The sequence below is a fragment of the Lynx canadensis genome, chromosome C2 (genome assembly GCF_007474595.2).
Source record: "Lynx canadensis isolate LIC74 chromosome C2, mLynCan4.pri.v2, whole genome shotgun sequence".
In the NCBI taxonomy this organism is placed as follows: Eukaryota; Metazoa; Chordata; class Mammalia; order Carnivora; family Felidae; genus Lynx; species Lynx canadensis.
The window spans coordinates 88467-114990 of record NC_044311.2 but is presented as its reverse complement, the minus strand read 5'-3'; the positions used below and the strand labels follow the sequence as shown (position 1 = coordinate 114990).

The window sequence follows — 26524 nt, the reverse complement described above, 5'->3', positions numbered from 1 at the left end:
TTTAGGAGCCAACAAGTGTCCCGAGGGCCTGGGCCATATTATTCACCGTCGCATCCTTTACGTGTGGGATGCAACAGCTTCCATCAGTTCGTTCGGAGTAATGGAAACCCAAGCGCCCGGAAGCTCGGCCGGCCTCTTCTACTCTGGCGAAAACGAATCATAGAGATATGGCTTGCCAGAGAGCCAGGGATGGGAGGGGCTGGTGAGCAACCGGAAGTAGCGGTACGAGCGGGTCAGCCATTATTCTGGTCCTCGGCCGCAGTCGCGTCCTGTTCCCGTGTCATCTCTTGGAGTTCTGGTGCCCGGGCGGCGGTACCTAAGGCCGGAAGCGCAGCGGGAATCCCGGGTGAGCGGGGTAAGCTGGGGTCGGGTGGGCGGCCGGAGAAGCGGGCATGAGTTCCCTAGGGCAGCGCACACCTAGTCGACCCCTCCTGGCCACTGGCCCCCAGCACAGCCCCTACTCTGTTCCGTGTTGGCGTGGACCCCGTGGCTTGGACTGGGCAGATGGCGGCGTGGGGAAGGTAGTGAAGACAGCACCTCTGAGTCTTTGTGTGTCTGTGGTGCTCGAGTCAAACAATGAGGACAGATGCCTCAGTAGCCGGGCCTTTCTGCTTTTCCCCAGTCTTTTCTGAGGCTGGTAGAGACAGCTTGGGAGTTCCTAGAGCCGTGGCAACCAGACTCCTGGGGACCTTTTTGTTTTTTGTTTTTTGGTAGGGATGGATTAATTTTTATCTTTTAATTTTGTGTTATAATGGTGTTTAAAAAGCATACTTACACCACCCATGCCGCCATTATTTAATATATATATTCATTCATTTATTTTGAGAGAAAGAGAGAGAATCCCAAGCAGGCTCTGCTCTGCGTTGTCAGCGCAGAGCCGGATGCAGTGCTCCATCTCAACAACCGTGAGTGAGATCATGACCTTAAATGAAATCAGGAGTCTGTTGGCTAGCCCACTGAGCCACCCAGGTGCCCCAGAGGAATATATTTTAAAGCTAAGTACTGACACTGTAAGCTCGGAATAAATGCCATCCTTTGCAAGAAAGGTTATTGCCAACCTCTGTTAGTCACTGTGTATAGTTACTGTATTTTTTGTTTTACAGTTTGCCAGATTAAATCTTTGTAATGAACTGGTGTTTGGAAACTTTTGCATTAGAATGGATGTTGTTTGGCTTTCAGAAGTCTTTTAGATGGAAGTATTTTGGACTTTTGGAATTAAAATCCCTGATTTCAGAATTTACTCCCACATATAACCAGTCAAATGGCCTTGAGTGAATTACTTAGCTCTTCTGAGCCTTCTCTTATTCTTTTTTAACTCAGAGCTCACAAATGTTTTGTGGGAAGTAAACAAAATGTATGTTGTAAGATTTATTTATATCTGTGAAGGAAGAGTAGAGTTCTAATAATTTACCGTAGAAGATCCTTTTCTCCCCTTTTATTTATTTTTCTCAAAATAAACTTTAGTTTTTAGAGCAGTTTTAGTTTCACACCAAAAGTGAGCAGAAAGCACAGAGATTTTCCATATACTACCCTCATTCATGCACAGCTTCCCCCACTTATAACATCCCCCATAGACTGGTACATTTGTTAAAATCGATGAAACTACGTTGTCATGTCATAATCACCCAAATTCTATAGTCATTACATTAGGGTTCACTCTTGGTGGTATACATTCTATGGGTTTGGACAAATGTAAAATGACATATATAATGTATCCACCATTATGGTATCGTGCAGAGTGGTTTCACTGCCCTAAAAATCCTCTCTGCTCTGCCTGTTCATCCCTCTCTTCTCCCACCCCCCGGCAACCATTGATATTTTTACTGACTCTGTAGTTTTACCTTTTTTTGAATGCCATGTATTTGGAATTGTACAGTAGATTGTCTCTTCAGATTGGTTTCTTTCACTTAGTAATGGGCATTTTAAGATTCCTCCACATCTTTTCATGGCTCGATAGCTCATTTCTTTTTGGTGCTGAATAATATTCCGTTGTTGGAATGTATCACATTTATCCATTCACCTTGTGAAGGACATCTCAGTTGCTTCCAGATTTTGGCAATTATTTATAATGCTGCTATAAACATTTGTGTGCAGATTTTTGTGTGGACATATGTTTTTAACTCCTTTCAATAAATACCAAAGGGCATGACTGCTGGATTGTATGTTAAAGAGTATGTTTAGTTTTGCAAGAAACGGCCAAAACAGTCTTCCAAAGTTGGCTGTACCATTTTGCATTCCCACCAGTAATGAATGAGAATTCCTGTTACTTCACATCCTCACCAGCTTTTGGTGGGGTTAGTATTCTGGATTTGGCCGTGTTAATAGGTGTGTAATGGTATTTCACTGTTGTTTTGACTTTCATTTCCCTGGTGGCATATGATGTGGAGCATCTTTGTATATTCTTGTTTAGAATGTGTATATCTTCTTAAAAAAAATTTTTTTTTAACATTTTATTTATTTTTGAGACAGGGAGAGACAGAGCATGAACAGGGGAGGGTCAGAGAGAGGGAGACACAGAATCTGAAACAGGCTCCAGGCTCTGAGCTGTCAGCACAGAGCCCGACGCGGGGCTCGAACCCACGGACCGCGAGATCATGACCTGGGCCGAAGTTGCCGCTTAACCAACTGAGCCACCCAGGTGCCCCGAGAATGTGTATATCTTCTTTGGTGAGGTGTTGGTTAAGGTCTTTGGGCCATTTTTTAATTGAGTTGTTTGTTTTCTTATTGTTGAGTTTTAAGAGTTCTTTGTATAATGTATAAAAAGGTTAACAGTCCTTTATCAGATTAAGTGTGTCTTTTGCAAATATTTTTCCCAGTCTATGGCTTGTTATCTCACTCTCTTGACATTGTCTTTCACAGTGCAGAAGTTTTTAAATTTTATCAAAGTTCAGTTTATTATTTTTTTTCACGAATCACACTTTTGTGTTGCATCTAAAGAGTCATCACTATACCCAAGATCATTTAGGTTTTCTTCTGTTATCTTCTAGGAGTTTCATAGTTTTGCATTTCACATTAAAAAAAATTTTTTTGGATGTTTATTTATTTTTGAGAGAGAGGGAGAGACAGAGCACGAGCAAGGGAGGGGCAGAGAGAGAGGGAGACACAGAATCCAAAGAAAGCTCCAGGCCCCCAACTTTCAGCAGAGAGCCTGACATGGGGCTCGAACTCACGAACTGTGAGATCATGACTTGAGCTGAAGTCAGATGCTTAACCAACTGAGCCACCCAGGTGCCTCTTGCATTTCACATTTAGATCCGTTTTGAGTTATTTTTGTGAAGGGTGTAAGATTTGTGTCTAAGTGATTTATTTATTTACTTATTTATTTAGTTAGTAAGTCAGTAAGTAAGTATGTGGATGTCCAGTTGTCTTGGTACCATTTGTTGAAAAGACTCTTTATTCCATTGTATTTCCTTTGCTCCTTTATCAAATAACAGTTGACTATATTTATGTGGATCTATTTATGGGCTCTCTATTCTGTTCCATTAATTTGTTCTTTCACCAATACCACACTGTCTTCATTACTTCATGTTGTGTGGTGTCAGTCCTTCTACTTTGTCCTTTTTTTTGAATGTTTTATTGGTTATTCTGGGTCTTTTGCTTCTTGTATAAACTTCAGAGTGAGTTTGTTGGTGTCCACAAAATAACTTGCTGAGATTTTGATTGGCATTGCATTGAATCTGTAGATAAATTGGAAAGAACTGGCACTTTGGCAATATTGAATCTTTCGGTCTGTGAACATGGAATAGAAATCCTTTTTGAAAGTTCCTTTCCATCACCCACACCCAGATCAATTGCCAGGAACTGCTCAGTTTTTCTCAATTGTTTTATCCTTACTGCTGATTAGTGTAGAATTTCATCATTTGTTTAGACTATTGCAAAAACTTTACTGGCCTTCCTAAGATCCAGTCCTCCCTCCCCCATCATTCCTCCTATATAGATTTCTGACCTTGTTAGTTAGTACTTCCTTCACACTTAGAGTGGGAAAATCCTTTCTAACTCTGACACAAAACCCAGAGCCATAAAAAAAAAAAAAAGAAAAGAATGATTGCATGGTGAAACAAATATAAAGAAAGTCACATGAGATATATGGCAAAGACATGACAAAGGAAGAATTTGCCACTCCTATCGTAACAAAGGACTAATTTTCCTTTTAAAAATACACTCATTTACTCAAAATGCAAGTTAGATTTGGTGAAGGAGTGAGGAAAAAGGTACTCCCATATTGCTCATGCTGGAAGTGTAAATTGTAAATTAGTCCAGGCCCAATGAAGGACTAATTGGCAATATCAAAATTATAAAGTCACATAAATTTTGATCCAGCAATTCTGCTTCGAGGAACTTTTCATGTGTATGCCTACCCACATGCAAATTGATAGATGCCCAGAGTTTTTCATGAGAATATTGTTAGTTAGAAAAGATTAAAAACTGCCCATCTGTGATAGAGTGGGTAAATAAATTATGATACACCCATACAGCAATACTATGCATCGGTAAAAAGACAGGAGGAGCTATGTGTGATAGGAAAGATCTCTAGGATACATTTTTTTTTTTTAAACAGATTATATTTTTAAGTAATCTTAGGTAATCTACATCCAACCTAGGGCTTGAACTCACAACCCCAAGATCAAGAGTTGCATGCTGCACTGACTGAGGCAGCCTGGCATCCCAAAGATACATTGTTAATTGAGAAAAGGAAGATGCAGTACATGACTCATGGTGTCCTATCATTTATGAAAAAATATATATATTATACATTGTTTTATATATATATGCACATACATAATAACTGTAAAGATACATAAGATAAATAAGAAACTAATGGGAAGAGGGAAACTTTACACAGTATGCATTTTATAATTTAAAACTTTGAATCAGTATTACCTATTTTAAAAAATAACAAAAAATATAAAGTAAAATCTCTCTATTGGTTGCTTATCACATATAGTATGTGATCACCTCTTTGTTCTGCCTCTTAAGAGCCTTTAGAATTTGACTTCTGTTTACTTCTCGACTCTACTCCCATGGCCTTACCTCCAGAGTTTACTTTACTTCTCTGGTTTGCAAAGTACATTTTTTGTTTTGTTTTGTTTTGTTTTTCCTCTTTCTTTTTTCTTTTTTTTTCAAAGCACATTTGTAATAGAGCTATACTGTCATCCCCATGCTTTTGAAAATATAGTTTCTTTATTCCTGGAATGGCTTGCCTAATACTCCAGTGGTCTTTATTTTTCTTTAAAGCCCAATCCAAAATTACCTTCCATGAATTCTTTCTGTGCTTGTATGACCTCCTATTAATTTTACTTATACATTATATTGAAATTGTGTTTACATTTCTGCCTCCTCTGTTCAGTTATATACATGCTCCTTAAGGGTCCGAGTGTTAAATAAAATTAGTGAGAGTGCATTCATATGTCATTGATAGTGTTTTAACCGTTATGACTTTAAAAGCTTAAAACTATTCTCATCTTCCAGCCCAACAGTTTTTTGTTTCTGGGAATTTTTCCTGAGAAAATAAGCAGAGGTATAACCAAAAATTCATCAGCAAAGATGTTCATTGTGGCCTAATTTATAATAAGAGGAAATTATAAATAATTTAATTGTTTAACAATAGGGGACTACTTAAGTATGCATAGTCTCATGTGCTCCTAAAATAATGATAAAGACTATGTGATGTCATGTTCATGAGATAACATGTGAGAAGCAAGTTACAGAGCTGTACTATTGGTTCCAATCATATGATCCAAATCGGTACAGGGAGAAATGATCAGAAGAATATAGTACAAAACAATAGCAGTGATTATTCTCTGGTTTTGTGTGTCTTTTCTGATTTTACAAATTTTATGTTTTGTAATGAGAACAATAAATGTTATTTCTAAAAAAAGAAGATTTTTAGAGAGCAGCAAGCCTAAGTTTTGTATAATAAAAGTCAAATGTATCCAAATATTTTGATTAATGGATAAACAATTTTCAGAGAATCCAAAGTATGTACAGTAAAGCTAACTTAGTTCAGCTTTTCTTTGTTAATTGAGAAGGTGTTAGGGTTTTGTCTTCTGTGTATCAGGATTAAGAGCATACTTGTTAGGGGTGCCTGGGTGGCTCAGTTGGTTGAACGTCCACCTTCTGCTCAGGTCATGATCTTGTGGTTTGTGGGTTCAAGCCCTGCATTGGGCTCTGTGCTGACAGCTCAGAGCCTGGAGCCTGCTTTAGATTCTGTGTCTCCTTCTCTCTGCGCCCTCCCCTACTTGTGCTCTCTCTGTCTCAAAATAAACATTAAAAAAAAAAAAAAAGACGACCATACTTGTTGACTGCACAGAACATAGGAAAGAGTGCTAATTAAAGAAGGATAGTAACTAATTTTTGAGTCCATATACCAGGCACTGTCCAAAACTTGAAATGCATGTAGATATCAAATTCTCACACAAGCCTCTGAGATAGGAACTGTTATTACCCCTATTTTGCTGGTTAAGAAACTGAGACTCAAAGGGGCGCCTGGGTGACTCAGTTGGTTAAGCGTCTGACTCTTGGTTTCAGCTCGGGTCATGATCTCACGGTTCGTAGGCTCAAGCCCTGTGTCGGGCTCCGTGCTGACAGTGTGGAGCCTGCTTGGGATTTTCTCTCCATCTCTCTTTGCCCCTTACCTGCTTGTGCGTCCTCTCTCTCGCTCGCTCTCTCTCAAAATAAATAAGCTTAAAAAAAAAAAAGAACTAAAACTTGGAAGTGAGGTAACTTATTCAGGGTCACACAGGAGTAGCCAGGATGCCCATTGTTAGAGTGGTAGATAAAGGATTTACTGTAATTAGGTGGAGGAGACACTGTGAATGCAGACTAAAGGAATTTGGGGGCATGTGGGTGGCTCATTCGGTTAAGCATCTGGACTCAAGTCATGATCTCAGGGTTTGTGAGTTCAAGCCCCACATGGAGTTCTGCACTGTAAGCAGAGCCTGCTTGGGATTCTCTTTCTCCCTCTCTGCTCTTCCCCTGCTCGTGTGTGTGTGCACGCGCTCTCTCTCAAAATAAATAAATAAACATTAAAAAAAAGACTAAAAGAATTTCATATCTTTGGTTGTAGCAGTGGTCTGGGTAACATGAGTGTCTATGTCTTCAGAGCCTTGGGCAGGGGCTTCTCTCAGAGGAAGCACTGCTCAGCACCTAGAAACTTGTGTTCAGGGAGGTTCTCTTCATCACTAGAAACTGGGGGCTCGAAAACTTGGTTGTTCCTTTGGGTTAATGTTATCAATGACTTCTTGAGGTCTTCTAGATGATGTTCTCCAAGCTTTAAGGAAGAAATCAAGCAAGGATCGAGGGGACCCGGAGAGGAGCCTTTCTTAAATGACAACAATGACAAGAGAAAATTGGGGCCACAATGCTCTGAGACAAGAGGGTCTTGTTAAAGGGAAGGATGATACTTGGAAATGGGGAACCAGCTTCCAAGGAAGCAGCTCCTCTGTTTGGGAGACCTCCCACCTGCACTTTAGACAGTTACGTTACCATGAGACATCTGGACCCCAGGAGGCACTGATCCGGCTCCGGGAGCTCTGTCGCCGGTGGCTGAGGCCAGAAGCACGTACCAAGGCCCAGATCCTGGAGCTGCTGGTCCTGGAGCAGTTCCTGAGCATCTTGCCTGGGGAGATTCGGACCTGGGTGCAGATCCATCGCCCTGGGAGTGGTGAGGAGGCCGTGGCCCTGGTAGAGGAGCTACAGCAAGACCTCGATGGACCAGCACTGAAAGTGAGAAGGGGGGAGGGGAGAGAGTTTGGGATGGAAGGCAGGAGAGAATTGAGCCAGGGCAAGCTGTGCCGGAGGGTGATCCTGTGATTTTCATAAATAATTAATAGCACATTAGCCACCCTAATGCTTATTACAGCAGGTTCATGAGCTATTTCACATCATGGCATATCTGCAGAGAAGTGGATTTATGACTGGGGCCTTGGGCCCAATTCAGAAGTAGCACAAAGGCATTAACTGTGCTTTGTCCTTCTGGGTGATGCTTGCTAATGCTGAGGTTTGGTTCAGTAATCTGAAAAACATAATGTTTCTAAGTATTTCCCTAAATGGAAGCATATGTATTGTTTGTATTAAGTCTGGAAAGGCAAGGGGGAGCAAGACTGAAGCTTTCTTAATCTGGCAGGATCTCCCTATGTGTGCCCCTAGGGATTCTCTGACCCAGGGAATCTTACTTCTGGAAAGATTTTATATTCTTGACCATTAAATTGGGATCTTAATATTTTCCTAGTGTGTGTTAGATCTCTTTCTGTCAATCTGTAGTCCACTAGAAACATTTGTACGTAAGGAAGTCTGAACTTAAGTTCAGACTTAAGTTAACTTAAACTTGGGAATGGCGCCAGGGATGGGCTTGTTTATTTTAATCATAAAAATGAAGAATTTTAGAGCTAAATATTTCATTATAAAGCACTAATCCATCCTCATTTAAGAGATAAAAAAATGGAGACAGAAAAAGTTTCACTCGATTGCATTGTGTCAGATAGCTAGCTAGCAACAAAACCATGTGTCGACTCTAGTGTTCCTTCTCTTGGGGCAAGAAGGGATAACAAAGGGGTAAATAGGTAGAAGAGTATATTGAACCTAAGTCTGATCTAAAACCAGGTCTAGAGCTAAAACCCATTCCTTTGTGACTTGTTACTTCCCATTTGATTCTTAGCCCACACCCAGGTGTGGCTTTGTTTCCACCATTCTGTTCAGTCTCAGTGGGGGAGAGGTCACCAGTGCCATGAGTGGAGCTAGAGGGCCAGCTCCATTGTTCTCAAGGCAAAACTTTACTGCTGTTTTTGATGCTCCGTACTTGAGGTGGGTCTCTGATCTCATAGTTCTTTCTAGACTGTGGGCAGAAAGAGGTCCATGGTGGTCAGGTGAGTCCATTTTCTGGAGGTACAAGAAGAGTTGGCTTATTTTGTTTTGCTTATTCTCAGGTTCCACTTCTTGTTCAGGACCAGGACATTCTCCAGGAGGGGATGAGTACTCCAGGAGCAGCAGTTCCTCATGCACCCAGTGGCAGCCACATAGCTGAAATTTGCCAGAATCCTTTTACTGACCCAGTGGTGTTCAATCTCCAGGATCCTCAACATGGTACTTGGTGGCCCTGGCTTTGGACTTTCTCAGAATCTTTATTATGGCTCATCCCTGTACTCCCAGTTAGTTGCTTCCTCTCCTGTCTTGTATATGAAACCCTTGTGGTACCAAGTTCTTTCTGCTCTTCCCTACCTGCCCTTTCCTGGGCCCCTCTTACCTTTAATTTTTTTTTTAATGTTTATTTATTTTTTTTGAGAGAGGGAGAGAGACAGAGTGCAAGCAGGGGAGGGGCAGAGAGAGAGAGGGAGACACAGGGTCACTCAAAAGGTTTGTAAGTCATTTTATAGCCATCATTGTCTAGACCTGGGAGTTCTGGGTCTTTCTGAATTCTTTGTTTGTCGAAGATACAGGACTTGGAGTAGTGGGCAGGAACAGCAGTAACTTCACATGTAGCTTTTTCTCCTTCCTCAGATTCTCCTGCCCCTGAAGCTTCTGCCCTTTCCCAGGAAGAGAATCCAAGAAATCAATTAATGGCCCTCATGCTCCTAACAGCCCAGCCCCAGGTAAGGTTTGCATTCTCTTTCCTTCCTAAGGCCCTCTCTGCACTACCAAACTGGCTGAGGTGCCCTCTGTCATCCTAATGTTTGGGGCCCAGTCAGTTCTTGTCTCTAAATCACAGTCCAAGCGTTTGGAGGGTAGACTTTATGTGGGGTTTCATTAGGACTCTTTGATCGTTCTTGTTCATCTCAGTAGGGGAGCTCCAAGGCACGGAGAATCTCACATACTCCTGTTATTTCAGGAGTTGGTGATGTTTGAGGAGGTGTCAGTATGCTTCACTTCAGAGGAATGGGAGTGTCTGGGCCCAATTCAGAGGGCCTTGTACTGGGATGTGATGCTGGAGAATTATGGAAATGTGACCTCCCTAGGTAAGGACTCTTTCTTCCCATCATTCTTACCTTTATTTCATTAGTCTTTGTTCTCTGATTATGAAAGTAGTATATTTTGGAATACATAGAATATTAGAAAGAAGAAAATATAACTTTCTTAAACCCACTGTAGACAACTACTATCAAAATTTTGACATATTACCTTTGTTTTTTTTCTATATGAGTTTTTTTATTGGCTACATAATTTGTGCCATAATTCAGCCATTTCCTTATTTTAGATAATTCTCTAATAGTCTATCCCTATACCTAGGGTCTTTCTTTGTTTCTCATTATTTTTTAGAAGTAGAATTACTAGGCTTAAGTTTGAATTGTTATACAGTTCTTGCCTCATACTGCCAAATTCCTTTCCATAGTGATTTCTGGGATCCCCGCGGAGTGTTACATAAGAACGCTTATTTTGCTCTGCCTTTATTGGTACTGTGTAATCCCATTCTTTTAAATTGTTGCTGGTAGGATTTTCTAAAGTTATATCTTTATACTCTAGTGGATTTTTCTGACTATTAATAAAGAAAGAACATTTAAAAGTACTTAGTAGGCATTTGTGCTTCCAATAGACATTAAAATATCTATCATGTGGTGGAAATGATGTGATTTTGCCATTAGCTTATCGTGGTTTGGGAAATGAGCATAGAAAGAATAAACAAAGCAGAGTAAAATAAGAATGAACAAAGCAGAGTATAAGAGTGTGATAAACCTTTTCAGATGGAAATGAAGGGGACAAAGCAACCATTACCGTTTCTGGGATTAGGAAAGGCCATAAAAGAGGTAGCTTTGGGGGTGCCTGGGTGGCTCAGTTGGTTAAGCATCCAGCTTTGGCTCAGGTCACAATCTCATGGTTCGTGGGTTCAAGCCCTGCATCGGGCTCTGTGCTGACAGCTCAGAGCCTGGAGCCTGCTTCACATTCTGTGTCTCCCTCTCCCTCTGCCCCTATCTTGCTTGTGCTCTTTCTCTTTCTGTCTCTCAACAATAAATAAATGTTAAAAAAAAAAAAAAAAAAGTAGCTTTGTGCTGGACTTTGAAGAAAAAGGTAAGATTTTGTTTGGAAAAATAGACATTAAAAATTGAGGAATCAGGGGCACCTGGGTGGCTCAGTCGGTTAAGCGTCCGACTTCGGCCCAGGTCATGATCTCGCGGTATGTGAGTTCGAGCCCCACGTCGGGCTCTGTGCTGACGGCTCAGAGCCTGGAGCCTGTTTCAGATTCTGTGTCTCCCTCTCTCTCTGACCCTCCCCCGTTCATGCTCTGTCTCTCTCTGTCTCAAAAATAAATAAGTGTTAAAAAAAAAAAAATTAAAAAAAAAATTGAGGAATCAACTAATGCACTGATCGAATTTATACTGAAATACAGATTCATAATATCAGTTTAAATAGCTGCATAGTATGTAGTATTCCATTGTTTATGTATCATGCTTTACCTTGACAGCTTTATGATACTGAATTTCTGTTTAAGAACATTACATGCTTTTCTATTGGTTAAGCACTGCCTTTATGTTTCAGGCCTGTTTAAAATTGTCTTCACCTAGATCTTGTATATTTCAGGTTACATTGGTTCTTCGAAATTGGAGTCTTTTCTGATGTTTTCTAATTAACTATGGTTTACATATGTGAAAATACTGATTTTTTTTTTTTTTGCCATGTCTCAACCTTACTATTTTATTGTCTACAGTAATTTATACTGTATATTTTTACAATTAATGAGGATATATCTTTTATGATCTCAGATGTACCGATAGTGGGCCCAACATTCTGTAGATTTTGTTTATTTTTTATAAATTTTATTTTTTTAATGTTTTCTTATTATTTATTTTGGGGGGAAGGGGCAGAGAGAGAGGGAAACAGAGCATCTAAAGTGGGCTCTGCGCTGATGGCAGAGAGCCTGATGTGGGACTCAAACCCATGAACTGTGAGATCAAGTTGGATGTTTAACAGACCGAGCCACCCAGGTACCCTAAGTCCCAGTAAATTTTTTTTTAAATGTTTATTTATTTTTGAGAGATAGAGACAGACAGAGTGTGAGCAGGGGAGGGGCAGAGAGAGAGGGAGACACAGAATGTGAAGCAGGCTCCAGGCTCCGAGCTGTCAGCACAGAGCCCAACATGGGGCTCAAACTCACAGACCATAAGATCATGACCTGAGCTGAAGTCTGATGCTTAACTGGCTGAGCCACCCAGGCGCCCCTAGATTTTATATTACATGTTACCAAACTGCTTTCTACCAGTGATGTACCAATTTACATTCCCATGAAAAGAGTAAAAGAGGGCCCATTTCTCTTATACGTGCTTATGATTTGATCATTGTTTTAAATCTCTGCTGGGTAGATGACAAATACTATTTTTCTGGTTGTCATTTCTTTGATTATTGTGTGGGGAAATCCTTTCACATGTTTATTGGTTTCACTCCTATTCGTATACTTTCTACATATTTCTTTTATTTATTAAACTGCTGACCCTTTGTCAAGTATTGCGTATATTTTCCCCATTTTTTTTGCCTTTTAATGTTATTTATGAGTTGTTTTTTTTTAAGACCTAGAAAATCTTTTATGGTAGCATTAAACTTAGCAGTGTTTTCCTTTATAGTCTTTGTTGTCTTCTCAGTAAAATTGTTTTTTAAAAAATCACTCGTATTTTTTTCGGATACTTTTACTTTTTCATTTTTTTTTAATGTTTATTCATTTTTGAGAGAGAGAGGGTACAAGCAGGAGAGGGACAGAGAGAGGGGGACAGAGCATCCAAAGCAGGTTCTGCACTGACAGCAGAGATCCCAATACAGGGCTCGAACTCTCAAACCGCGAGATCATGACCTGAGCCATTCGGACACTTAACTAACTGAGCCACCAAGGTGCCCCTACTGTTTCATTTTTACATTTAAGCTTTACGTGATCTAAAATTTATCTTGATCTACAGAATGACATAGGAACCCAGTTTGTTTTTTTAACCCAAATGACTTTTAGTGGTTGCAATGCTATTTACTCAATAATCCATCTTTTCTAAGAGTTTTTTAAATGTTTTATGAGTAAATTGGTGAATTTTATGAACACTCACCATGGATCCGTATAACTCATGCTGTAAGCCAAAATAAATTCTCGATTAGTCTAAGAGTTAAACTAAAGAAGAAGGAGGAGGAGGAGAGGAGGAGGAGGAAAGGGAGGAGGAGGAGGAAATGGAATTGCTTATTCTAGCTCTTTGAGGAAAGAGAAGTTTGAATCAACTTTATTAAATAAGATACTCTTTAACTGCATTGTTGTTGGGGCTTTAGCAAGCAGATACCCAGGTGTTTATGCCCTTTGACCTAGTGATTTTCATTTGAGGAGGATACCTTAAGGAGATTGTTCAGAAAGAGGAAAATAAATAATGTGTCTAATAGTGCCAGTAAAGTATTTATAATGGTTAAAAGTTGAGCACAAGCAAATTCACCAAGATAGAGAAAGTACTAAGCAAACTGTGGTGTTTTGACTTGGAATTATACTATGACATTATCAAATATGACAATTCTGTGCACTCAGTTTCCATGCATGGATAAACTGGTAGAAAAGCAGATTCTCAGATGGCTTGCATACACTGCTTCAATATGTAAAAGATTTGTATACGTTTATTTAAGAGATTGGAATAGAATTTGAAGGAAATTAAAGAAATAGTACTTCCTGTGTCAAAGTTAGCCCCTGCCTTCAAACATTCAAATTGGATTGGTAGACATTTACACTAATAATTACAATACCCTGTAGCAAATGCTATATAATAAAATGTGCACAGGCGTGGGAGCCCATAGGAGCTTGGGATGGTGGAGGGACTGGGAGAGTGGGGGCAGGGGTGGGTGGCTCAGGGAAAGATTTATAGAGGGGGTGACTTTTTATTTTAATAACAGTTTTATTGAGATACAATGTACGTACCATGTGGCTCACCCAATTAAAGGTTACAGTGCTTTAATTAGTATACACACAGAGCTGTGCGACCCTCACCACAATTAATTTTATAACAGTTCATCACTCCAAAAGAAACCTTATATCATATAGCAGTCATATTCATTTCACCCAACTGCCCCTCCAACCCAGCCCTAGGCAACCACTGATCTGCTTTCTGTCTCTCTAGATTTGCCTGTTCTATGGACATTTTATGTAAATGAAATCACACAGGTCTTCTGCAGCTGCTTTTACTTGGCATAATGTTCTCAAGGTTCATCCATGTTATAGCATGTATTAATACTTTATTTCTTTTATCCGTTTATTATTATTTTTGAATGTTTTTATTTATTTTTGAGAGACAGAGAGACCGAGCATGAGTGGGAGACAGAGAGAGAGGGAGACACAGAAGCCAAAGCAGGCTCTGGGCTCTGAGCTGTCAGCACAGAGCCCAACATGGGGCTCGAACTGGTGAACCGCGAGATCATGACCTGAGCCAAAGTCGGACACTCAACTGACTGAGCCACCCACGCACCCCGACTTTATTCCTTTTAATGATATTGTCTTGTGTGTATATATCACATTTTCTTGATTCATTCATCAGTTGATGGTCATTGAAAAATGTTGCTTCCACCTTTGAGCTGTTGTATAAACAACACTGCTGTAAATATTTGTGTACAAGTTTTTCTGTGGATGTGTATATTTTTATTTCTCTTGGAAGTATACCAGGGAGTGGAATTTCTGGGTCATATGGTAACTCTATGTTTAATCATATAAGGAGCTGACACTTCCAAAGTTGCTGCACCATTTTACACTCTCACCAGTAGTGTATAAGGGTTCCACTTTCTCCAGATCTTTCCCAGCTTTATTATCACACTTTCTGATTTAGCCATCTTAGTAGGTCTAAAAAGATCTCATTGTGGTTTTCATTTGCATTTCCCTGATGGCTAAAGATGTTGTGCAACTTTTCACGTGCTTATGGGCTGTTTGTATGTCTTTGATGCAATGTCTTTTCATTATTCTTTGCCTATATTTTAATTGGGTTGTCTTTTTATTGTTGATTTGTAGGAGTTTTTATATTTTAGATACAAATACCTTACCAGATATGGGACTTTCAAGTATTTTCTCCCATTCTGTGAGTTGTCTTTTCACTTTCTCAGTGGTGTCCTTTGAAACACAAACGTTACTAATTATGATGAATTTCAGTTTACTTTTTCTTTTGTTGCTTATGTTTTGGTGTCATCTAAGAAACTATTGCCTAATCCAAGGTCATTAAAATTTATGTCTATGTTTTCTTCTAACAGTTTTATAGTTTTAGTTCTTATGTTTAGGTCTCTTTGATCCATTTTGAGTAATTTTTGTATATGGTGTGATTAAGGTCCAACTTCATTCTTTCCATGTGCCTATTTCATTATCTCAGGACCATTTTTCCCCATTGAATTGTTTTGGTACCCTTTTGAGGATCAGTTAACCATAAATCAGTCCAGCTTATTTCTGGACTCAGTTCTATTCCTTTGATTGTATGTCTATCTTATGTCAGTGGCACCCTGTCTTATTACTGTTGTTTTGAAGTATATTTTTTTTAAAGTTTATTTATTTATTTTGAGAGAGAGAGAATGAATGTGTGTGTTAGTGGGGGAGGGGCAGAGAGAGAGGGAGAGCGAGAATCCCAATATCAGTGCAGAGCCTGATGCAGCGCTTGTTATCTCACATCATGACCTAAGCCAAAATCAAGAGTCCAACCCTTAACCTACCGAGCCACCCAGGTGCCCTTGAAGTACATTTTAAAATTAGGAAGTATGAGGGCCACCTGGGTGGCTCAGTCAGTTAAGTGTCCAACTCCTGGTTTTGGCTCAGGTCATGATCTCACGGTTCGTGAGTTCGAGCCCCACGTTGGACTGTGCACTGATGGTACAGAGCCTGCTTGGGATTCTCTCTCTCCCTCTCTCTGTCCCTCCACCGCTCACTCACTGTTTCTCAAAATAAATAAACATTTAGATAATAAAATTGGGAAGTATGAGCCTTTCAACTGTGTTCTTCTTCTTCAATATTGTTTTAGCTGTTCTTGGCCTGTTGAGTTTCCATATTGATTTTAGGATTAGTTTGTCAATTTCTGTGAAGAAGCCATCTGGGATTATGATAGGGATTGCACTGAATTTTTAGATCAATGTGGAGATTATTGCTGTTTTAACAATGTTAAGTCTTCCAGTCCATGAACATGGGATATGTTGATATGTTTTCATTTATGTAGTCTTTAACTTCTTTAAACAGTGTTTTGTAGTTTTCAGAGTATAAGTTTTGTATTTTTTTAAATTTATGCCTTTCTCCTTCAGCAACCTTAAAGATTTAAGGGGCAAAATTTTTCAGGGGTATATGATGAGGGAGCATAAGACAAGCTGATACCCTGCAAACACCCTTACCCCAGGTGAAATAATGTGTGACATTCCTCAGGCATTCAGGCTACCTGGAAAGGGAAAAATAATGGTTAACTGATAGAGACCAGTCATGTAGGATATGAGTCTTCATCAGTTTATGAATGTCTTAGTAAATTATAAGAAAAAGGCAATCTTATTAATAGCCTAATCTCCAGAAACCATAGCCTCAGTTTCCCTAACATCACCCTTCCCTCCAATAGTGGTGTGGGGATCGAAGGCAAGAAGGAAATGGCAGATAAGATTAAATTTCCTTATAACCTGCAGCCCGTTGACAGATACTTGAGGCAAATACGGAATATAACATTTCTCCAAGAACTCCCTACTGTCTTAATGTTAATGCCTTACTGGAGAAAAACCAACCTTAGTTTGACAATAGCTAGACCTCCAGTAGCTTATGAGCCCTCTTTAGCATGTGAAAGTCCTTCTGGAGGCCTCCCTTTTGTCTTTACCTTCCCCAACTCCAGAGTATATAACCAGTCACTCTTCACAACCCTTGTGCAGCTCTTTCTGCCTAATAAAATCACCTTTTTGCACCCTTCCCCCAAATCAGTCAATCAATCAATCAATCAATCAGTTTATTCCTAAGTCTTTTACTCTTTCTTAGGCTGTTTTTCTTGATTTCCCTTTAGGATGGTTCAGTACTGGCATGTAGAAATCCCACTGATTTTTGTTTATTGATCTTGTATCCTGAAATCTTTCTGTACTTATTTAGTTCTAACAGTTTTTTTTGGTAGATTCTTTAGGATTTTCTTTTTTTTTTTTTTTTCTTTTTTAAATGTTTATTTTGTGAGGATAGATTGTGAGCAGGGGAGGAGCAGAGAGAGAGAGAGGGAGAGAGAGAATCCTAAGCAGGCTCCGCGCTGTCTGTTCAGAGCCCTACATGGGACTCAATCTCACTAACTATGAGATCATGACCCGACCCGAAATGAAGAGTTAGATGCTTAACTGACTGAGCTACCCAGGTGCCCCTTTAGGATTCTACATGTAAGATCTTGTCATCTGCAAAGAGAATAGTTTTACTTGTTCCTTTTCAATCTGGATGACTTTTATTTTTTTCTCTTGCCTAATTCCCTTGCTAAAACCTGCAGTATATATTGCATAGAAGTGGCAAGAGCAGAAATCCTTTTCTTGTTACTGTTCTTAGAGAGAAAGCATCAGTCGTTCATCATTAACTATGATGTTAGCTTTCGATTTTTTTGTAGGTCTCTGAACTTCCCTTATATTCCTACTTTGTTATTCATGAAGGGTTGTTGGATTTTTACCAGATGCTTTTTCTGCATCTGTTGAGATGATTATGTGATTTTTGTCCTTCAATCCACTGATATGATGTATTACATTAATTGATTTTCCAAAATTATACCAACACTGCTTTCCTGTGATAAATCCCACTTGGTCATGGTGTATAATTTTTTTCATGTGTTGCTGGATTAAGTTGGCTAATATTCTGTTGAGAATTTTTAGGTCTATATTCATACATTTGTAGGTTTCTTTCTTTTCCTTTTTCTTTTTTTGTGATATCTTTTTCTGGTTTTGGCATCAGGGTAATACTGATCTCACAGAATGAGTTGTAAAGTGGTCCCAACTCTTCTGTTTCTTAGAAGAGTTTGTGAAAAATTGGTATTAATTTTTTTTACAGGTTGTTAGAATTCATCAGTGAAGGGACGCCTGGGTGGCTTGGTCGGTTAAGCGTCTGACTTCGGCTCAGGTCATGATCTCACGGTCCGTGAGTTTGAGCCCTGCGTCGGGCTCTGTGCTGACCGCTCAGAGCCTGCAGCCTGTTTCAGATTCTGTGTCTCCCTCTCTCTCTGCCCCTCCCCTGTTCATGCTCTGTCTCTCTCTGTCTCAAAAATAAATAAACGTTAAAAAAAAAAAATTAAAAAAAGAAAAGAATTCATCAGTGAAGCATTCTGGGCCTGGGCTTTTCTTTGCAGGTGTTTTTTTTTTTTTTTTTTTTTTTTTTTTTTTTTTATTATTATTATTATGGAGTCAATCTCTTTTTATAGATCTATTCAGATTTTCTGTTTCTTTTTGAATCCCTTTTTGTAATTTGTGTCTTTCTAGGAATTTGCCTATTGCATCTTAAATTGTTCAATTTAAGCATTTCTAGTATTCCCTTATAATCCTTTTTATTTCTGTAATACTTGGTAATGTCCAGAGAGGGTGATTTTTGAGCTTAAGGGTGTAGGTATTGGGCTTGTAGTGAATTGAGAAGAGGAAGAACGACAATTCAGGAAGAGAAAAAAGCATGGGCACTGATAGGAAAGCAAAAACATGACATGTTTGGGCATCTGCATGTAGTTCTTTCTGGCTAGAGTCTAGGGGCATAAAGAGTACTGGTAAAAAATAAAGCCAGAAAGATAGGCAGGAAGTAGATGAGGGCATCTCTTGGGCTATGCTGGTTATTTGTGCTTTATCCTGTAGGTAGTTAAGAATCATTTGTTTTGAACAGGTGAGTGACATGGTCAGATTTACTTATTGGAAAGATAATTGGCAATGGAGTGGACATGGATTAAAGAGGGGAGGCTTGGAAGTAGAGAAGCCTGTCTGTTTCTTGTAGACTTCATTCAAGATTGCAGAAAGTAATCAGGTTCCTCTATCAATCTGACATTTTTCTACCAAGTCCTCTAAAGCGCAATAGGCCTACAGGTTGTGTGATTTCCATACTGAAATTTCAGATAGTTTAACTAGCAAATTACTGTGTATACAAGAATTGGCTGATTTCCCCTTTTTTTTTTTTAAAGAATTTTAATCATTTTTTTCCTTTCAAGACATTTGGAATATTGAATATGAATTTTAAGGCATTTCTGTCTTTTTGTTTTCAAGTAAACACTGTGCCCAAAGTGGGGCTCAAATTCATAACCCCAAGATCAAGAGTTGCATGCTTGGGGTGCCTGGGTGGCTCAGTTGGTTAAGCGACCGACTCTTGGTTTTGGTTCAGGTCATGATCTCGCAGTTCGCGAGTTCAAGCCCTCCTCTGACTGTGCTGACAGTGTGGAACCTGCTTGGGATTCTCTCTCTCTCTCTCTCTCTCTCTTTCTCTCTCTGCCCCTCCCCACTAGCTCTCTCTCAAAATAAATAAATAAACTTAAAAAAAAAAAGACTTGCATGCTTCACTGACTGAGCCAGCCAGACGCCCCAAGAATTGCTAATTTCTTAAACAATTTTTCATCTCAGTTAACCACTTACAACACTTCTACTTCCTAAAAGCACTTCTACTCCTTTAAAACACTTCTACTTCCACTTAAAGAGAATCTTCCTGAGACCAGCATCCTGCTTAAACTGTGAAACCATTCCTTCATCCAATCACTGTGGATAAGGAAACTGGAGTACCAATACTGGATAGGACACATGCTCATCCCTATAGCCAGATGAAATAGTTTGATTGACAGCCCTGCCTGAATCCTGGAGAAAGGGGCAGTCGAGATGAGATAGGAAAACCTGACCTAAGGATGTAATTTAAGTTGACATTTATTGAATATTTTCTATCTTTACCATCTCATAAATTAAAGAAGTTTATAATGAAATAAAATGGCTACTCCTTTCCTATGTCTTTTCTCTCTATTTAGGTAGAAGAAGAGTGTTGTTCTACTCTAGTAGAAGATAATGTTACTATTATTCACATTACTTTACTTATTAGGTAATTTGGGGAACTAGTTCATATTTTTTCCTCACGTTTGTGAGGAAAAATGTTTGTAAAAACATTTTCAAAAATATAAGTTCACATTTTATAACATTTGAGAACATCAGAGTAGAAAGGGACTTTGGCAGTTTACTAGTTCAGCTGCATCATTTTGTAGATACGTTTATGTTTTTAAAATGTCTCTATGTTTTTTTCTTTTCATTCTGTATTTCTTCTAATATGAGTCTTAATCAGACCTGATGTTTCTGTGAAATTTTAAAATTTCCATTTCTCAATTTTAAAAGGAATAGTGGGAGTTATATATGAATTCTAAGCATTAAGTTGCTTTTTAGTGGATTTTTTTCCCTGTAGTTTACTTGCTTTCAAACAATTAAAAAATGTTTATGCCCTTGACTCTTCAAAAATTAAAGATTGCCTTTAGGGTTCTTAGGTATATTTTCTCTCCGTTAGAGTTTCCATCTTCCTAGCATGAAGAAAATAAAAAGATAATTCTTTATAAGCCAAATGATTCTCCCTGTTCAATCTGACTTCCTGAGCCTCATGTCTGAACTGCCTACACATGATCTCATGTTATCTCTTTGGTTTTTTCTTGCATCTATTTACTCAACATCATTTATATTTCTCCATCTGCTCCCTGAAGACAAAATGCTTAGAAGTGTCTGAGTGAGTTCTGTGTTAATCCACTGTGTCAGCCTTGTCAGGGTAGTATTCTGCCTCGTACCTTCATCTCGTGAAAAGTTCTTTTTGTATCCATATAAAAATGTACCTCCTGGCTTGTTTGAAAATCATTTGAAGATCTTGTTCTTACTAACGTAGGGATGTGGTAACATTTGCGTTTTTAATTCCTTTTACCAGAATGGGAGACCATGACTGAGAATGAGGAGGTGACACCAAAACCAAGCATTTCTCAAAGAGCAGATTCTCAGAAAGGAACATCCAAAAGACTTCAAGGAAGTGTTCCCCAGACCCTTGATTTTGAGGAGGAATGTGAATGGCAAATTGTGGCAAGTCAGTGGGGGACTGAAACAGGAGAAGGAGATACGCTGAAGAAAGGTCCCCTCTGTGAACGAGATACAAAGAAAAGGGCTCTACCAGAAAAACAAGGCCAAAAGTGGAAGGAATTTGGAGAAAGCTTGACTCTAGGTTCAGCTCTTTCTGAAAGTTTAATAGGTAATGAAGGAAAGAAGTTTTATAAATGTGATATATGTTGTAAACATTTCAATAAAATCTCCCATCTTATAAACCATCGGAGAATCCACACTGGGGAGAAGCCTCATAAATGTAAGGAGTGTGGAAAAGGCTTTATTCAGCGCTCAAGCCTTCTAATGCATTTACGCAACCATTCTGGGGAGAAACCTTATAAATGTAATGAATGTGGGAAAGCCTTCTCTCAAAGTGCTTACCTTCTAAACCATCAAAGAATCCACACTGGAGAGAAGCCTTATAAATGTAAGGAGTGTGGAAAGGGCTTCTATAGGCACTCAGGCCTTATTATACATCTAAGGCGCCATTCTGGGGAGAGACCTTACAAATGTAACGAGTGTGGGAAAGTTTTCTCTCAGAATGCTTACCTCATTGATCATCAGAGGCTCCACAAAGGGGAAGAGCCTTATAAATGTAACAAGTGTCAGAAAGCTTTCGTTCTGAAGAAGAGCCTCATTCTACACCAGAGAATCCACTCTGGGGAAAAACCCTATAAGTGTGATGAATGTGGGAAAACCTTTGCTCAGACCACTTACCTTGTTGACCATCAGCGACTCCACAGCGCAGAGAACCCGTACAAATGTAAAGAATGTGGAAAAGTTTTCATTCGAAGCAAAAGCCTTCTCTTACACCAGAGAGTACACACAGAAAAGAAGACTTTTGGTTGTAAAAAATGTGGGAAGATTTTCAATTCAAAGTCAAACCTCATTGACCATAAGAGGATGCACAGCAGAGAGAAACCATATAAATGTACTGAATGTGGGAAAGCCTTTACTCAGAGTGCTTACCTTTTTGACCATCAGAGACTCCACAATGGAGAGAAACCCTATGAATGTAATGAATGTGGGAAAGTTTTTATTTTAAAGAAGAGCCTCATATTACATCAGAGGTTTCACACTGGAGAGAATCTCTATGAGTGTAAAGACTGTGGCAAGGTCTTTGGTTCTAACAGAAACCTCACTGACCATGAGAGACTCCACAATGGGGAGAAGCCCTATGAATGTCGAGAGTGTGGGAAAACTTTCATTATGAGCAAAAGTTTCATGGTCCATCAGAAACTACATACACAGGAGAAATCCTACAAATGTGAGGATTGTGGGAAGGCTTTTAGTTACAATTCAAGTCTGCTCGTACATCGGAGAATCCACACTGGGGAAAAGCCCTTTGAATGCAATGAGTGTGGAAGAGCTTTCAGTTCAAACAGAAACCTCATTGAACATAAGAGAATCCACAGTGGTGAGAAACCCTATGAGTGTAATGAGTGTGGTAAGTGCTTCATTTTGAAGAAAAGCCTCATTGGACATCAGAGGATTCACACAAGGGAAAAATCTTATAAATGCAGTGACTGTGGGAAAGTCTTCAGTTACCGCTCAAACCTTATAGCCCATCAGAGAATCCATACTGGTGAGAAGCCCTATGCGTGTAATGAATGTGGGAAAGGCTTTACTTACAACAGAAACCTTATTGAACATCAAAGAATTCACAGTGGGGAAAAAACCTATGAATGTCATATATGTAGAAAAGTTCTTACCTCTAGTAGAAATCTTATGGTACATCAAAGAATCCACACTGGAGAGAAGCCATATAAATGTAATGAGTGTGGAAAAGACTTTAGTCAGAATAAAAACCTTGTTGTACATCAGAGGATGCACACCGGGGAAAAACCATATGAGTGTGAGAAGTGTAGAAAATCTTTTACTTCTAAGAGGAATTTAGTTGGCCACCAGAGAATCCATACAGGGGAGAAACCATATGGGTGTAATGATTGTAGTAAAGTTTTTAGGCAGAGAAAAAACCTTACTGTACATCAGAAAATTCATACAGATGGAAAACTCTGTGAATGTGATGAGTCTGAAAAGGAATTCTCTCAGACTTCAAACCTTCACCTTCAACAAGAAATCCATACTGTGGAGGGATTCTCTTGGCTCCAAAATGCCAATGAGTCTAAGACAGAGATTCAGAAAATCTAGTGTCATATGTAAAATGGGATAGAATTCCAACCTACCTAAGTAACTGTTAGACAAATGGCAGTATATCATTCTTGCAAGGAAAAAAAATCATGATTGACTCTTTTGTAAACCAGTGATTTGCATGTGGAAGAAAGCTAATGTAGACTTTCAAGACTGCAACAACGTAAACCAAATTCTAGTTAAAGAATACTTTGTTCCAGGCCATTTGTTATGACTCTAGAAAGGGACCTTAGAGCAATTAGACTCTGAAAAAAATTTATGAGATGTAATAATGTAGTTGTAAATGATAGCAAAAATATTTTTGTATTAAAAAATGGACATTGTTTCTGAAAGTGTGTAAATTGTACATTTTAAAAATTGCATCACTGCTACAGAAAGTCTCTGTGGACAGTATGATCGAGACATGTCAGACATGGATGTGGGTGGGCAAGAGTCTGCTGTTTGAGGGCAACTTAAGAAGAGTGCTGTATTTGGAATTAGAAGACCTAGTTTTAGGTCCTGGCTCTTTCTCTTACTAGCTATGTGATGTTGTTAAGTCAGTTTCTAGGCCTCAGTTTCTCTGTCAGTGAAATGTTGATATAATGCCTACCTCACACGGTTTGAGGATTAAGTAAAGGATGTTTGTGAATGTACTTTGTGAAATAATTTAGTTGTCAATAAAGTTGGATAAAAGAGGTATGGTCAAAATACAGAACATGGCATAATGTAATGTTTGTTCATTACATCAATGAACAATTGAATCCAGGAGCCTCAAAAACACTCATTTTTACAGTAAGAGGAAGTATGGTGGTAGATGGCTAACTTTGGATTTTAATAGTCTAAGAAGACTTTTTAAAAATACAGCTTTCAGAATGAATTAATAGATAATATGCATAGTTTGTTTTGATAGCAAAGTATTGGCGTATTATGGAAAAGCAATATTCTGTTCAGCTGTTAACACTGAAGCCAAGGAAAAGTATTTTTCGACCTTCAAATTTGAAACCTAGCAGAAGGTGAATTTCAAAATGGAAGGACAGTCCTATGTTGCTTTCCTTGTTCATAGGGAAAAATCCTTAACCCCAACCCCTGAGCTAATGATCCCTGCCACTTTATTCTCAGTTCTGATCAACATTTCACCATTGCTGACATATGAAAGGTTGTTACTCAAGAAACAACATCCTGTTCCAGTACTCAGTTTACTACATAAGGTTCACAAAGAGCCGAGTTCTTAAATCTCTAACTAAATCAATTCAGAATCTACCTCTGAGTAATCAGGCCCATCACTCCTTATGAACCAATCTTAGATCTAATTCATCCTGTATTCTTGAGTTGCTAATTTTATACTGTAATTTTCAAAATTCCCAATTCTGTAACTGGTCTATAAAAAACCTTAATATCAAGATTGTGTTTCTAATACTAGTAGTATTAAAGTGGCGTGTTGATAAATGATACTAATTCAGCCCCAGAGTTCCTTGAGGTCTGGTTCCCCATTAGACTGAAAGGTACACAGGAGTGAAAAGTGGAAGGAGCGCAAGATTTAAAGTCGTAAGGCCTGGATACAAGTCAGTTTCTGTCACTTGCCTTGGACAAATGCCTTCATTTCTTGAGCCTTGATTTATCTGTTAAACAGGAAGGTGAAAATCTACCTCACAAAGTTGTTATGAGGTAGTGAATATAAAGCTGCTTTCTATTTGTGCTATAGGAGAATCACTACTGATTGTATAATAATTACAAAGGGAAAGAGGTACTTTTAACAATGGAGAAGCTGGCATTCACCTCTTAACCACTTAAAATACAACGTCATTAAGACTGAGGCAACCTACATAATGTGCCTCCTCATGTGATGCAGTAAGCCAAAAGTATAACCTGGATTTATCAAGCTTCTTAGACCTATTGCCAGTTTACAGGAAATAAAGGAGGCAGAGGAACAAGATAAATGGCACCACAAGAAAATTTAGAACACAGGATATTGTATAAGAAAACTGCACTGGATTCTTCAAAAATATGATGAAAAAGGCAGGAGGTGATAATTGTTGAAGCTGAATGAGTATTGGGAGTTCATTGTACTGATGTCTGCTTTTGTATATATATTAACATTTCCAGAATGAAAAGTATAAAAGTGGACAAGGGAGGTTTTGTTTTTTTTTCTTTTAACTTTTTTTTAACGTTTATTTATTATTGAGAGACTGAGAGACAGAGAGACACAGAGCATGAGCAGGGGAGGCGTAGAGAGAGGGGGAGACATAGAATCTGAAGTAGGCTCCAGGCTGTGAGCTGTCAGCACAGAGCCCTACACGGGGCTCAAACTCAAACTGCAAGATCATGACCTGAGCCGAAGTCGGTTGCTTAACCAACTGAGCCACCCAGGCACCCCAAGGGAGGTTGTTTTTAAAAGGTATTAAAGAGCCATAAGACAGAAAGAGACTCATACAAATGCCCAGTTGATTTTTGGCAAAGGTAGAAGAGCAGTTTAGTAGAGGAGAGAGAGCCTTTTCAACAAATGCTGCTGGTGCAATTAGATATCCATAGGCAAAAATACATACGTACATAGGAACTATGACTAAGCAAAGAACTCTTAGACTTATATCAAAAGCAGGGTCCATAAGAAGAAAATGATAAATTAGACCTCATCACAATTAATTTGCTCTGCAAAGAAACTTTAAGAGTGCCAAGACATAACGGACTTGGGGGGAATAATTGCAAACCATATATCCAACAGGAGTTGTTTTTAGGCTGTATAAAAAAATCTCAAAACCCACCAATAATAAATAGATTCAAATAGAAAGTGGGCAAAAGACATGTAAAGATTTCACCAAAGAATAGGTAGCAAATAAATGAAAAGTTGTTCACTATCATTAGCCATTAGGAAAATAAAAGTTAAAAATCACTGTACACCTATCAGAGTAGCTTAGAAAAAGGGGACAAAATAATATTACTACATGTTGGCAATGATGCAGAGTAACTGGATCTCATATGTTGCTGGGATTGTTAAATGGTACAGACACTCTTGGAAACAGTTTGGCAGTTGTTGTTTTTTTAAGCCCCCCCCCCCCCCCGCCCCCTGCCTTTTTTTGAAGAGCTAGCATGTTGAGTGGGGGAGAGGTTGGGGGGGTGGGGAGAGACAGAGAGAGACAGACAGAGAGAGAGAATCTTAAGCAGGCTTCATGCTCAGTGTAGAGCCTGATGCGGGGCTCAATCCCATCATCCTGAGATCATGACCTGAGTCAGTCAAGAGTCAGATGCTCAGTCAGCACCCCGTTTGGCAGTTTCTTAAAAACCCAAACATGCATTTACAATATAACCCAGTATTTGTACTCCTGAGCATTTATCCCAGAGAAATGAAAACTTATGTTCAGAAAAACATGTATACAACTTCATAGCAGTTTTATTTGTAATAGTCAACATCTGTAACTAACCCAAATAGTCTCAACAA

General features: G+C 39.0%; 1 protein-coding gene across 5 annotated transcripts; it reads left to right on the top strand.

The window, feature by feature from the left end:
* The first annotated feature begins 213 nt into the window (after positions 1-213).
* Positions 214-23806, top strand: LOC115523048 (zinc finger protein 197). 5 transcript variants are annotated; one of them, XM_030328669.2, is made up of 6 exons: positions 214-346; positions 7256-7725; positions 8925-9081; positions 9496-9587; positions 9824-9950; positions 20795-23806. In XM_030328669.2, the coding sequence occupies exons 2-6, from the start codon at positions 7327-7329 to the stop codon at positions 23110-23112; spliced, it is 3093 nt and encodes a 1030-aa protein (XP_030184529.1). In that variant the 5' UTR covers positions 214-346; positions 7256-7326; the 3' UTR covers positions 23113-23806. The 5 variants fall into 5 exon arrangements, with proteins under 5 accessions (XP_030184529.1, XP_030184528.1, XP_030184530.1 ...); XM_030328668.2 differs by having other exon boundaries at positions 7247-7725; XM_030328670.2 differs by having other exon boundaries at positions 214-355.
* The last annotated feature ends 2718 nt before the right edge of the window (positions 23807-26524 follow it).